Here is a 12,593-nt window from a genome sequence, read left to right on the forward strand (position 1 = left end):
ACTAGTCAATGGTGCGATATCTTCTAACAACATGTCTTACTTGACAAAAGCACTGTCACACTGTCATTGGATGTGATTCATGTCAAATAAAAATGCTTTGTCAGAGTATCTCATGCTTTTTGTTGTCTTTCTGGAAGGTGGAGGAGTCGGCAGCTGCATTGAAGTAGAGCAGCTTCTTCCCTCCACCAGGTGTCAGTCTGTCTTCATCTGTGCACAAAAAAAGCTCCTTTATGACAGCCAGTCAGTATTTATAAGTTTTTCACATATATTTACATCTTTAACAAAACATGTACTAGAACATATTGTTATAGTTGAAGGAATCATTAAAGGATTTCTTGAATAAACTGTTAATGTGTTCCTGATAAATAGATATTTGACAGATATGCAGCAGTCAAGAACGAATGGCTTATTATTATTATTGGCCTAATTATTAATCAACTCATTCTTTAACCATTTTTCTAAATAGCACCTTATAAGAAGGGGATATGAATAAATAAAAGCATAAAAGCTTCTTAATTTCCTTGCTGTTACAAATATGACAAAAAGCAAAATGTTCTTAAAAATACTGAATTCTTGTTGATCAAAAATTACAAATTTGTATTGATTTCTTTAGACGTTTCTCCAAATAATAAAAGAATTGTTTTTCTTTAAACCTCCTGACAAGTTGAATAGTAAAACATGTTCAGCGTAGAGTAAAAGGTACAATACTTGAGCACTTGATTTGATCTATAAACATATTTTGTGTTCATATGACATTAATAACTAATAATATGTATTATTATAGTTTACGTTAGATGTTGTCAGCATTTGTGTGTCTTGGCTTGTGTTGTGGTTCTTTGGCTTTTAGGGCCTTCAAACAAGCTCTGGTGGATCCAACAGGCTGATTTCAGTGTCATATATCTTAAAAGTAGAACAGCATCCAGACAAATGTGTGATGAGTTATTAGAAAACCATCTCTAATGTACATGTATATGGCTGCATCGATAGGAGACAGCTACAGCTTGGTGTTACACCCATATTTATTGACAGCTGGATGTTTCAGAGCCGCGTCAGAGCAGCACTGAGCAGAGCTGAGATCAGTCTTGTGTTCAGTCTGCCTGCGGCAGCAGATGTTGTCTGACTCGTCTTGAGCCAGTCTGCAAACCTGCTGGTTCGTGCGTACACCCCTGGCTTGTAAGGAAGCCCGCACTCTTCCCCGAAGCTGGTCACTCCGACCACATAAAACCTCTCCTCGTCCTCGCTGTAGCACTGCAGAGGTCCTCCGCTGTCACCCTGCATCAAACAACATCTCTTTATTGAAACGCAACCTGCAGCTTGCAGCTTCCTCTGTAAACATACGGGAGTGGTCACCTGACAGGCGTCAGCCGCCCCGCTCTCCAGTCCAGCACAGATCATGTTTTCAGTGATGAGGCCGTCGTACCAGCTGATCAGGTTACACACTGTCCTCTCGATGAGCTCCACCTCAGCTTCCTGCAATCTGTTCATCAGCCTGCCTGCAGCACACACACACACCACCATGGCACTTTACTCATTAGGGCTTTTAAATGCTCTCTAATAACTGTAGGACATGCATTATACATGAGAGGAACCTTTAAAAGGAAATGGCAACACTTTACATTAAGTTCTCCTATTTACTGTAGCATTAATAATCAGTTTATAAACATTTAATTAACGATTTATAACAAACTACACAGTAGTAGTAGTTGTAAGCAGATACGGGCAGTGAAGTACTCAGTTTATGACATGAGCAAAAGTAGCGACACCACTGTGCACAAATAAAAGTACTTCAAGTATTCTTTCTATTTGAGTACTCTTTATAAAAAAGCTAATTTCTTGTTAATATATATGATATTATTGTATTATGATTGTGTTTCTACTCATCATATACCACTGATTCATTAATTATAATGAGTCTGAATCCAGCTATTACACCAACCTCTGTATGAGGTGCTCCCCCATCCAGAGATGAAGCAGTGGCTGAAGTTGAGGAAGAACTCGTGGGTCACGTTATGAGGGACGCAGATGGGCTGGACGTGCTCAGTGTAGTTGAGGGGAGAGCTGAGGAGCAGCAGCGTCACGTCGTTATCAGATGTGACGTCGTCGTAGCCCCCGTGCATCCTGACCTCGCTGATGGAGCGGATCTGGGTGTGAGCTCCTGGAGCAGACAGCACATTAAGTCCCGCCACCACACGGAAATTGCTTCTGCTGATCCATCTGGAAAAAGAAAAGAATAAATGGACTGTTGAGGACGTTCTTCTGTTCTCACCCCCCCCCCCCCCCCACCCCTGTATTCAATCACAAACAACTCAACTTTCTTTGTGTTAAACTTTTGGCAGAGATACAGTATCTACACTGTACTGTACAGTTACTAAGACAAGGAGCAGGATGAGAGACCCACAGTAAACAACGCAGCAGCACTGAGTCACTCTCAGTCTTAACTCAAAGGGCCTGAACTGTAACAGGGAACTTGTTCTTGCTTTGCACTTTGGTCCCTGACATCTGCAGGTGGACTCATGGCGAAACATCCAGCTGCTGTGACTCAGCGTACAGGTAACCTCACCTGGATGACTCTTCGGTCTCTCTGTAGCTCATCTAACAGCTGGAAAAGGCTCATAACAGGTTTATATTATATAATGTTTAAATGTGTCTCCTCCCTGTGCACAAACACAGCGTGAGCTCTAATGTGCCCTCAGGTCACTCAGGTGTGTGTCAGACTCACAGGTAGCTGTAGAAGCAGTGTGTGGCAGTGAGCACCCACAGGCTGTTGAGGATCGTCCCCCCGCAGTGATGCCTGGACCGGATCTGGATGCTTACCTGCCAAGGCCACGCCCCCTCGGGAGCGTCCCGGCCCCCCACAACCCGAGATCCTCCTGGGGGGCTGACCAAGAACCGCTGCCCACAGTCTTTTAAACACAAACAAACACACTCGCCTTTAGATTTGAATGATACCTTCTTGTTTACATTGCTGGACAAGACCAAGGCTGTAAAAGCAGAGTTAGTGTGAGGACTCTCCTGTGCCCAGTGTTAATAATCTGTTTACCTGCTGACACCTAAAATCAAATAAAGAAATAAAATAAAATAAAGAAATAACAAGCTCACTGTTCTGTGGCGAAGCCAGTGCAGCCAAACACAGAGAGCTCACAAACAGCAGAAGCTCCTTTGAGTCCATTCACTTCAAGTCTCCAACAACATTTTGACCCAAAACAAAAACAACCTTCCGCCCAGTGACGTCACTCGGATGGTTACCTGGTTTGCGTCACAGGTGATGAGAACACGAACAAATGGAGATAAAACCATAAATAAAGACTTTTAGCTCAGAGAAGTCATTAAATGACTTTTAGAGGTTGAGTGGTCCTATTTGCATATTAACCTGTGTTATTAATGTGCGGGGGAGGGGAGGGGGGGGGGGGGGATACTTTCCAAAACCAAAACCTCAACAGGAGAAACATTTACCCCACACAACAAAAAACTGTCCAACTTGAGCAAATAGAAAAAAAAAAAAAAAAGCTTTAATTGATGTGACATGTGGGTAAATGTCAAGCAGGTGTTCGCAGCATTAAAGTGATTTAAATGTATTTCTATTTATTTATTTCTTTTTTTTTTTATTCTGACATTTCTCAGACAGCCAGTGGCCTGCTGGTAGCTGCCTCTGATCCATCGACTATATTCCTGCTTCATAAAGTCACCACGCTGAAAAACAACGCGCCGGTGCGTTTGGTCACTAAACGCTTTTCTGTGCCGCCTCTGCGTCTCTGCGCTTCATCCAGCGCAGCGCAGCGCACCGGGGGGGGGGTTTGGAGGCTTCAGGCCTAAATGACCTTTCCTATTTCACCAAATCCTCTCCCCGCCACTCCCTCACATTCTGCTGAGAGTCATCAATTATGCAGGGAAACTGCTCGCGCTGAGGGGGAAGATAGCAGCAACAATATGGCGACAACCGCAGTTTCTCCCCAATCTTTTCCGCACCTGCAGTCCAACAGCAGCTGTCTGGATTCACTGTAACGCCGACAGAGTGAGTATCCTCCGTTTGTTGTCGTTTGAAAAAAGAAAAAAGAAAAAAGGGTGCATTTGTTCAAAGGTGAGGTTAGATGTGCTCTGTCAGTCTCCTTGCGTAAATGTCGCAGAGCTGCACACTGCCCCGCACCTTCTTTTTTTTGGAGCGGGATGGAAGAGGGTGTCTGCGTTTGCTGAGCATCCGTCGCTTGGACCAGAACAGGAGGAAAAATGTTTTTATCAGCCAGCTGATGTTGATGCCATAGAATTGATCAGACGAACAATTTCGTCGAGCATCCGAGGCACCGAGCAGAGCTTTAGGAGAGAAAATGTCTCGTCGCTTTGGCTTTAGATAGGACACTATCGGACGGCTCCAGCCCCTGAAAAAGGCAAAACTAAAGCTTTTTCTCAATCTGATCTGCATTTTTTTGGGGGGCTTTTCTACCCTCCGGGTGTCCGGAGCGTTCACCGTAGGGCTTCTGAAAAGGGGCTGATGCTGTGTGAGTAGCCTGATCATCTTTCCATTATCAACAGTAAAGAAACGCCACCAGGTGATTTTGGTGTGGCAGCACCAGTAGTGCTGTTTGTTGTGTTTCAGCTCATGTTGCGGATTGTGTGTCGTTTTTTTTTTTTTTTTCTGCTGCTGTCTAGCTTTCTGTTCTGGGCTCTGTGGTGCACAGATAGAAGCCTTATTGATTTGGCAGTCGACATGGCTTCACGGGTGTGGTGCAGATCTCTCAAGGCAACGCGCAAAAACGCACAGAATGTCCCGGAAAAAAAAAAAAAAAAAGAAGAAGCATGTCGTGTTGACAACGTTTGATCAGTAACAACGAACTATTTCTGTCATTTAGCAGCATACATCGAAGTCAAACTTGGGATTTTGACGGCTGCGTTTGCCACAGCGTGACATTTCCAATGTACAAACCACCCACTGCAGCAGGATTGCTGTGGCCAGTTTGGTCGGAACGGGCCACTTATCTGCGCAGTGTAGTCTCTATTCAAGGGAATAAATGAGAACAAAACGCACATAATGGCGTCAAGGGGGCCTCATCTGAAACAGCAGCTTCAGCAAACACGCTTCAATGTCTCACTGCGTGTCTGAAAATGAAGAAATAGCAAGAGGGATAGGTAGTGTGTGCATGCGTTCCCTGTGGAAACAGTTGCACTGTGGAAGCAGAGGCAGCACAAGACGAGCGTTGTCATCATGACTTGGTCACATTGAGGAGAAGTGGAGGATGAGCTGCGCGGCCTGAATGCGTCGACGCGAAGGGCCACGCTGTGCAGCAAAGTCAGCTGTGTTGTGGTTTTTACTCTCTATGAAATCTGCATGTGTGCGTGTGTGCATGTGTGTGTGTGTGTGTGTGTGTGTGTGTGTGTGTGTGTGTGGGCACGCCTGCGTGCGCGCTCGCGTGCTGGTGCTGAAGCGGACAGCGCCAGCAGAGCAGCAGCAGAAGGCTCCGTGATTGCGAGGTTCCGGGGTCCATTTTAAAAACAGACGTCTTGGCTCCGAGGCTGAATGTTTTTCTGGGATGTTTCCTTCCTTCCCATACCGGGACACAGAGAGAGAGAGAGAGAGAGGAGTGTTCCCCGTGTTTCCTGTGTCAGCCTCACACGTCGAGCATTTCTAATTAAATGGTGTTATGCAAGAGAAGAGGGGAGCGTGAGAGTGGCAGGCCTTGGGATTCAGATATGGCTGCATCCACATATTTCTCCAGCACCATGGGCTGGAAGACAGATATGTGTGTGTGTGTGTGTGTGTGACAATGGATGCAACTGTAAAAGTGCAGGGCCTCATTTGGGATCTTTCAGATAGTCAGGTGTGACTGTGTTTCTGCTCCCTCCTCTTACCTTCAACACCCCCCCCCCCCACACACACACACATTCATAGGTTGACCCTGAAATGTTCTGCAGCTCCAGCAGCTCTCGTGTAACCACCATAATCTTTTTACATCTACCTGTTTTGGAATAAGACTCGACTGAGTCATGCAGCCATTAAGTGGGCTGGGTCTTCTGTCACTGTTTACACAACTATTCAAGAGTAATACTTGTTAAATGGGGCTGTTCTATTCTTTGTCAGAGGTTTGAGGACCCACAACCTGTTTCCAGCACTGAGTGAAAGCTTGAGATCAAACCTTTATACTGCAGGTGCATGAAAAAAATGACTTAATAATGATTCCTAAGTATTTTAAAATCAGCTATCAGATATAAGAACTGGATAAGTAGAATTACATCTGTTGTCTCTATAGTGACTCATCAACCTCTGTAAGATCACATTTGCCGATTTTCAAAATGAATCGACACAAAATGTGTGTGATATACATAAAGGAAGTATTATAGGATATTTCTTCCCTTATTTATAAAACCAGCAAATGCAATGTTACAATAACACTTTCGCGTTTGCACAATAGGTGAGAAAATGCTAATTCAGTTTTCTTTTTCCGACACTTTAAAGTCCAGTGTCCATCACCTGAGTTTAATCTTTTTATTCATACAAAGAGACACTGAGCAAGGTTTAAATAATTAATTATGGATATTTATTTCCAAGTCTGTTCATGTTTCTATTCATCTCACATCCTTAACTGAGATAATAATGAAGGCAAAAGTTCCAGCTTTATTTATTTCTAGTAAAATTTACCTTAATTTAAAACTGTATCTTTTAGTTCTGGTCTCCCAGTATAAGTTTAATAACCTTAAGATGTCATGGTGTAAAAGTATATGTGCGTTTAGCTGTAAAAATATTGTTTCCTGTAAATATTCAAGCATTTCTTTCAGTGTTTCTAAAAATGGATGGACACCAAGTTGTTCTGCCCAGGAGCTGTTTGTATCTGTGTGTATGAATTGTAGGAGCCTCTTTTCTATCAAACAGCCTTGTCTTTTTCATGGATCATGAATTTGATAATTGCATATTGTAAACGCAAGGATGCAACATTCAGGCAGCCATTTTTGTAGTTTGTTATGTCTTCCATTTATTCCATTCCATATTTTTTAAAAATAATATATTTTAGTTGTTTATCATCAACTTATTCTGTCACCAGGACTTTAAATTTGTAAATGTGTGTTATTGTGTGATTGTCCACATATATTATACATTTTATAACATTCTAAACCTAATAACAAAAGAAAAGCTGAAAAGTTCATGATTTAAAGCACAATTAAAAAAGAAAGAGCACATGATGCTCACATGCTTTGAGAAACCAAAGCCATACTCCATGAACAATCCCGTGTTGGTTGACTTTCTTCTTTGTGTCTGCACCTCCTGCAGAGCTGCTACTGTGGATGGTACAAACCTAAAGACCAAGTAGCTGCAGGATGAAAACATGGCTGCACCCCTTCTTGCACCGCCAGGACCTGATAGCTTCAAGAAATTTACTAGGGAATCTTTGGTGGCCCTTGAGCAGCGCATCAAAGAGGAGAAGAACAAGAAGCCACCCAAGCAGGACAGCAGCTACCGCGACGATGATGACGAGAATAAGCCCAAGCCCAACAGCGACCTGGAGGCTGGGAAGAGCCTGCCGTACATCTACGGGGACATCCCTCGAGGAATGGCGGCGGTACCCCTGGAGGACCTGGACCCATTCTACCTGAATTCTCAGAAAGTGAGTTTCTAAAAGTCTGAAACACAGATACACACATGTATGATGATGTCATCAGCTGAAATTCACCAAATTTAAGTCACAAGGATGTTTCTAACTTTGGCTGGGTGTTAAATCACATTATACCCAACCCAGTAATTGGATGGTGTTTGTTGTCCCTCAAACTCAGGCTTCCATATTGCAGTTTATATTTTATACTTTAAATCCAGATTATTATATTGTAAAGCCAAATAGTGGAGCAGACAAAAACCTTTTATACAATGGTCAGCTGATATATTTACACCCACAGAACAGATGTTGAGCGGATTATAATAGTGGGCTTCCAGGTGTGCTGTGTTTACAGTGATTTTCATTTTGTGATTAGCCCAATGTAATTATGTTTTCCTACTTGAAGACCTGTGGGGAGAGTCGAGCACTTGCGCTGTTGAGTGGGCCGTTTCCGTATCTCTGATGTGCTCACAGGGCTTTGGGGAAAAGGTCAGCAGCAGTAACTGTTGAAAGGCTGCCGTTCCACATCACAGACTTTCCTAATTGTTCAAAAATTAATCTGTGGCAGGGGAAGAGAGGACCGGTTGTCTTAGAGGAGACACGTGTCTCTCTGGGGTTTCCGTCATGTCTGACGTTCAGTGTGAGGACAGCTAGGTGACCTTGAGAGTCTCTGAATATCACCATCGCGTGTACCTGTCGGTTAACAGTCTGCAAACTGTTAAAGGAGACAGTCGTCATTTTACATGGCGTCTGTTAGACTGATCAGTGTCTGAATAAAAATTATAAAATATACCTACTGTGGTTCAAATTAAGACCCAGGAAAGTTTAAAACGTCCTTAAAATGTGAGCCATTTTGGAAAATAGGAGACATTTGTGCACGGTAGCGCTTCTGTTGTCGCGAACAGTGTTTTACATCACACGTCTGTTTGTTACTTTAAAAGCGCACAAGAATAACTTGTTAGAAAATGGCTGTCTCTTACTTATGCATTAATCAAGACGCAAAGAGTGCCAGGTCAGATTGATGCTGGTGTGTTTATACCGGGAACTGAACAGTGAGGCTAAAATCTTCTGCCATGGTAACGTTGTTTGTTGTCTATTTTTAACATAGAATTATATAACAAAATTGGCATTTTTATTCAAAACGCTCTCCTCCAATCACATATTCTTATAAATACTGCTGCACTCCTGACACCAGTGTTGTATAACTCCCTGCCAGTCCACATATATATATATATGTATATATATATACCTATACCTTAAAAGGTGCTACCTGCAGCTTGTAATAATGTGTTCAGCTATCAAGATTAGCTGAAGGGATTTGTTTCGATATTTTGTCAGGTTTTCAGGTGCACAGTATCTGTCTCTGTGTTCCTCTCTCTCCATCTGTCTGTCTTCACACAGTGCACACTGACTGTTATGTAACACACCAGTCCAGCACACAAGGAGGAGGCACGATTCAGATGACACGTGGCAAACATGTCCAGTGATACGTGGGACTGTTGATAAATCCACTTGCTAAACGCACAGCTCTCCTGTTTATTTTCCACTCACATGCATGTGTTGCTGGCACGGGTGCATACGGGCTCCTTTGTGCTTCACCAGCAGTTTCTGTCTGCTCTCAAATCTAATTATGGCCCCCGATCTAGTCTCGTTGTAATGCTGAAGGGAGCTGGTGCTGCTGTGGCTGTGACGTCAGATCAGGTAGTGACCTTGATGGGAGAAGCTTGCTCGGGATGTCTTTGTCACTGAGAGGTGGCAGGACGGTTCTGGTTTCTTGCAGGGGGAGGATGACGAGGTGGGAGGGTGGAGGTGGTGGTGTATGTGAAGAAATGATATTAAAGGAAAGCTGCTTCCTTCCTCCTCCTCGTCACATTTTTTCAGCCGTGGCTCTTTTAGATTGTGTCATAGCTGAGACAGAGGGTCGGCAGGCTGGTCGGCTGATGACGCAGCATCCAGCCCTCCCCACCCGGCTGGTGGCCTGAGCACGGCTGTGCAACGCCGAGCCCGAGCCAGGACAGGTTGTGCTCGGCGTCAACGTGCGAGGCCAGCGAAACAGATCATTTTCAAGGAGAAGTGGAAAGAGAAGAGCGAGAGGGAGGGGGGGGGGGGGGGGAGAGACGAAGCGAGGACAGAGATGAAATGGACGACTTGTGAAGAGATGCATGAGCAACTTGACTCACTGAGTGTAAAGAGCTGAAGGTGCCAAATTAACAATTGTAATATGGACCCTTCATGAGTACAATGTAAAGTCCATTTGATCTAATAACACGATAAACAATAATGTGTCAGCTTGTGTCCACATTACTTTACAGAAAATCATATTTTCTGTGAGAATTATAAAAAATAACAATACAAACAAATATGTGGATGTATGCCGAGCTCTATCTGAGCAGGTTAGCGCCTAGCATGGCAGCTGAGTCCTACATCATTGCTGTATTAATTCATGCATACTGAGTGTGAGGCTCTCGGGCGAAAGGCGCCATAAAACACAGTCCATTTACCATTTACAACAAGGGGGCTCCTTGAATGGCTGCGACAGCCCTCACAGTTGCAGATGCTGCAGCCTTGCCTGATGGCTGGAGCTTCTCTGTCGAAGCTGCTCTCTCTCTCTCTCTCTCCTCGTTTCCAGCCCTTCCCCCCTCCCCTCCTGTTCACCATCTTCTGCCCAGCTCCCTCGCTCAGGCTCCCTCTGCCCTGCTTCTCCTCGGCTTGCTGCTGCCACAGTTGCTGCCTGCCTGCCTGCCTGCTTCACTTGCTCTACACCTTCCCCGTTTCCTGCCTTTCCCCTCCCCTGTTCCCCTCGTTGCTCAGCTCGGGATTATGAAATTTTCAGTACCTTTGCAGTAGTCTAGTCATGCGTTACAAAAAAGACTTCCAGCATATGTAGCAGTCGCGTGTGTTTGGAGGTGAAAACATTGCACATTTTTGAACTTTGCTGGTTCGTGTGCGTAACATTTAGCATGTATGTGCATTCATCTTTGTGTAGGGGTCAAGCCCATACTGTACACACCTCATATGGGTGTGACGGTAGATGTGCTACCAGCAACTGGGGCTTTTCCAAGTGTGTCATTATAGCTGACCATACAGTGCTGACTAGGAATGTTTACATTATATATGAGAGTATTAATACTCTGGGGGATTCTGCCGCTCTGACCTATAATAGTAACAAGAGAGTAAGATTATCTGATGGAGATCCACTGCGCTCAGTTGATCTGATTTCTTTAGATTTTATTTAAATTATCATCATGTGACTGAACTGTCCCTCATCCTCTGGACAGGAAGGCTCTTCATTTTGTTTCCATGTTCCTCTCTGAGATGCATATGTTTCTTATTGACAAGATCTCGCACACGTGCCCCATTTCTGCTGGAGGTGCACAGATTGCATGCAGTCATGTGACACCACCACCAGGTTTCGGACCACACATCTCAATCTTCCTCCTTCTCCATCCTCCTCTCCCACTCTCCTGACTTCTTCAGACCTGCAGGGCTTAATGTAGTGAGGGACGCCTTGTTAAAAGCTGCGGGATCCGTATCACTTCTGCAAATGCAGTGTCATTAAAGTTTCATGCAAATTGTCATGTTCTGGTTAAACAATTATGAGGTTATCAACAGAAGGGGATTGCAGGCTACTCTTGGTTTTGCTCGTTTCCTTCTCTTGAACCCACCAAAGCCATGATGTGCAGGACAGCCCTGTGTGAGTGGGACAACATTACAAACATCCTGGTAGACATTTTCTACTTGACCAAATGCACGTTATCTTTTATAAATAATCTTATATGGGTACGAGTTTCTATCCTGTCACGTATGTGTGTATTTCAGTATATACATTAAATTGTATGCACATGCATTTTTATCTAATTGTTAATCGATTAATAATCTCTTTCTGTTTCTCTTTTTCTTCTCATTCTCTCCACAGACATTTATAGTGCTAAATAAAGGGAAGACAATCTTCCGTTTTAGTGCCACACCTGCCTTGTACTTCATAAGTCCTTTTAATCCGGTTAGGCGATTAGCTATAAAAATTTTGATACATTCATATCCTTTGAAATGGTTTCTTAACAGCAGAGACAAAAGGGTTTCCTGTCCATGTGTATTATTCATGATGATATGTTCTGTCTTGCTGCTCGTCGCACTGCTTTTGATGTTTCCTGTGACTGTGGCTACAGGAGAAGATTCACACACAGTCAGTATGTTACAGTCAGACGACTTCCTTTCACGGAACAGGAAGCAATGCAGTCGCCATTTTATCAAGGAAAGGAAAGGCTAGCACAAATGATGAGTCATCCTTAACAGTAAACGAAGCTTTAATAAGCCCGTTTTACTTTAATGCTGTGGGCTCCTTCTGGTTGTATGTGTCTTTGTACAGAGAGCTGTCAAACTAAAATTTAGGAGGTGGAAGGAAATCAGTTTTGGACAAGATGCAGCTGATCAAAGAAACACTCAAACTTTTGAGGAATCATAAAGTAAAGTAAAATCAGATTTGACATCAAATCTGTCTGCAGTTGAATAATGAAAATAACGTTAACAGTATATCAGCTTTTACTTTCTGTAATGTTTATTAGCAATGTGGAATGTAGTAACTAAACCCTTTATATTTTTTCGAACTTTCCCATTTTTCAGCCACAAGCCACAACTATCATTGACCTTTGGCTGCGTTTAAAACTAATTATGAGGTTTCCCATGTTTCCATTGAACGTAAACTTCTCTGCACCAAGAACCTTGCAGCCTTAAAACGAACTATAGTTTTTGTCATGCCATTTATCATGGATTTCCCACTAAATATATACCATTTCAATATTTAATGGGTAGAATAATGGCCTTTGTGGTAGTGGACCCCCATGACCACCTTCTGTTAAGTGCTAAGAGCAGATTAACCCTTGACATCCTGAGAGCTGTTAGGGCTGACTGGACTAAGACATTACACACACGGTGTTGGTACTGAAGATAATGTATTGCTGCGTTTCACATTTTCACAGGGTTTGATGATGTTTATGCAGGTTTTTGATTGTCTCTACAATC

General features: G+C 43.4%; 2 protein-coding genes across 4 annotated transcripts in view; one reads left to right on the forward strand and one right to left on the reverse strand.

Moving 5' to 3' along the window:
• Positions 1-1,008: 1,008 nt before the first annotated feature.
• On the reverse strand, positions 1,009-3,209 carry LOC113167796 (transmembrane protease serine 11D). The gene is made up of 5 exons (XM_026368661.1): positions 3,100-3,209; positions 2,720-2,903; positions 1,937-2,214; positions 1,351-1,493; positions 1,009-1,272 (listed from the first exon to the last, which is right to left on the reverse strand). The coding sequence occupies exons 1-5, from the start codon at positions 3,167-3,169 to the stop codon at positions 1,039-1,041; spliced, it is 909 nt and encodes a 302-aa protein (XP_026224446.1). The 5' UTR covers positions 3,170-3,209; the 3' UTR covers positions 1,009-1,038.
• A 564-nt stretch (positions 3,210-3,773) lies between these two features.
• Positions 3,774-12,593, forward strand: part of scn8aa (sodium channel, voltage gated, type VIII, alpha subunit a) — a 38,622-nt gene continuing 29,802 nt past the window's right edge. For 2 of the 3 annotated variants that reach the window (XM_026367828.1, XM_026367826.1), the window contains exons 1-3: positions 3,774-4,012; positions 7,256-7,589; positions 11,491-11,609. In XM_026367828.1, coding sequence (XP_026223613.1) covers positions 7,311-7,589; positions 11,491-11,609 — 398 coding nt within the window. In that variant the 5' untranslated portion in view covers positions 3,774-4,012; positions 7,256-7,310. Of the gene's footprint in view, positions 4,013-4,170; positions 4,494-7,255; positions 7,590-11,490; positions 11,610-12,593 lie in introns of those variants that run through there. The other variant, XM_026367827.1, reaches the window with a different exon arrangement.

This window comes from Anabas testudineus, chromosome 7 (assembly GCF_900324465.2).
Source record: "Anabas testudineus chromosome 7, fAnaTes1.2, whole genome shotgun sequence".
Classification (NCBI taxonomy): domain Eukaryota; kingdom Metazoa; phylum Chordata; class Actinopteri; order Anabantiformes; family Anabantidae; genus Anabas; species Anabas testudineus.

Bases quoted from the DNA above. Each gene is read 5' to 3' on its own strand.
- LOC113167796 (XM_026368661.1), bottom strand. From the start codon at position 3,169: ATGGACTCAAAGGAGCTTCTGCTGTTTGTGAGCTCTCTGTGTTTGGCT. The intron at 2,215-2,719 runs GTGAGTCTGACA...TTCTTTTTCCAG, and splicing joins CACTGCTTCTACAGCTACCT to ATGGATCAGCAGAAGCAATT. The intron at 1,494-1,936 runs GTTGGTGTAATA...TGTGTGCTGCAG, and splicing joins GGGGAGCACCTCATACAGAG to GCAGGCTGATGAACAGATTG.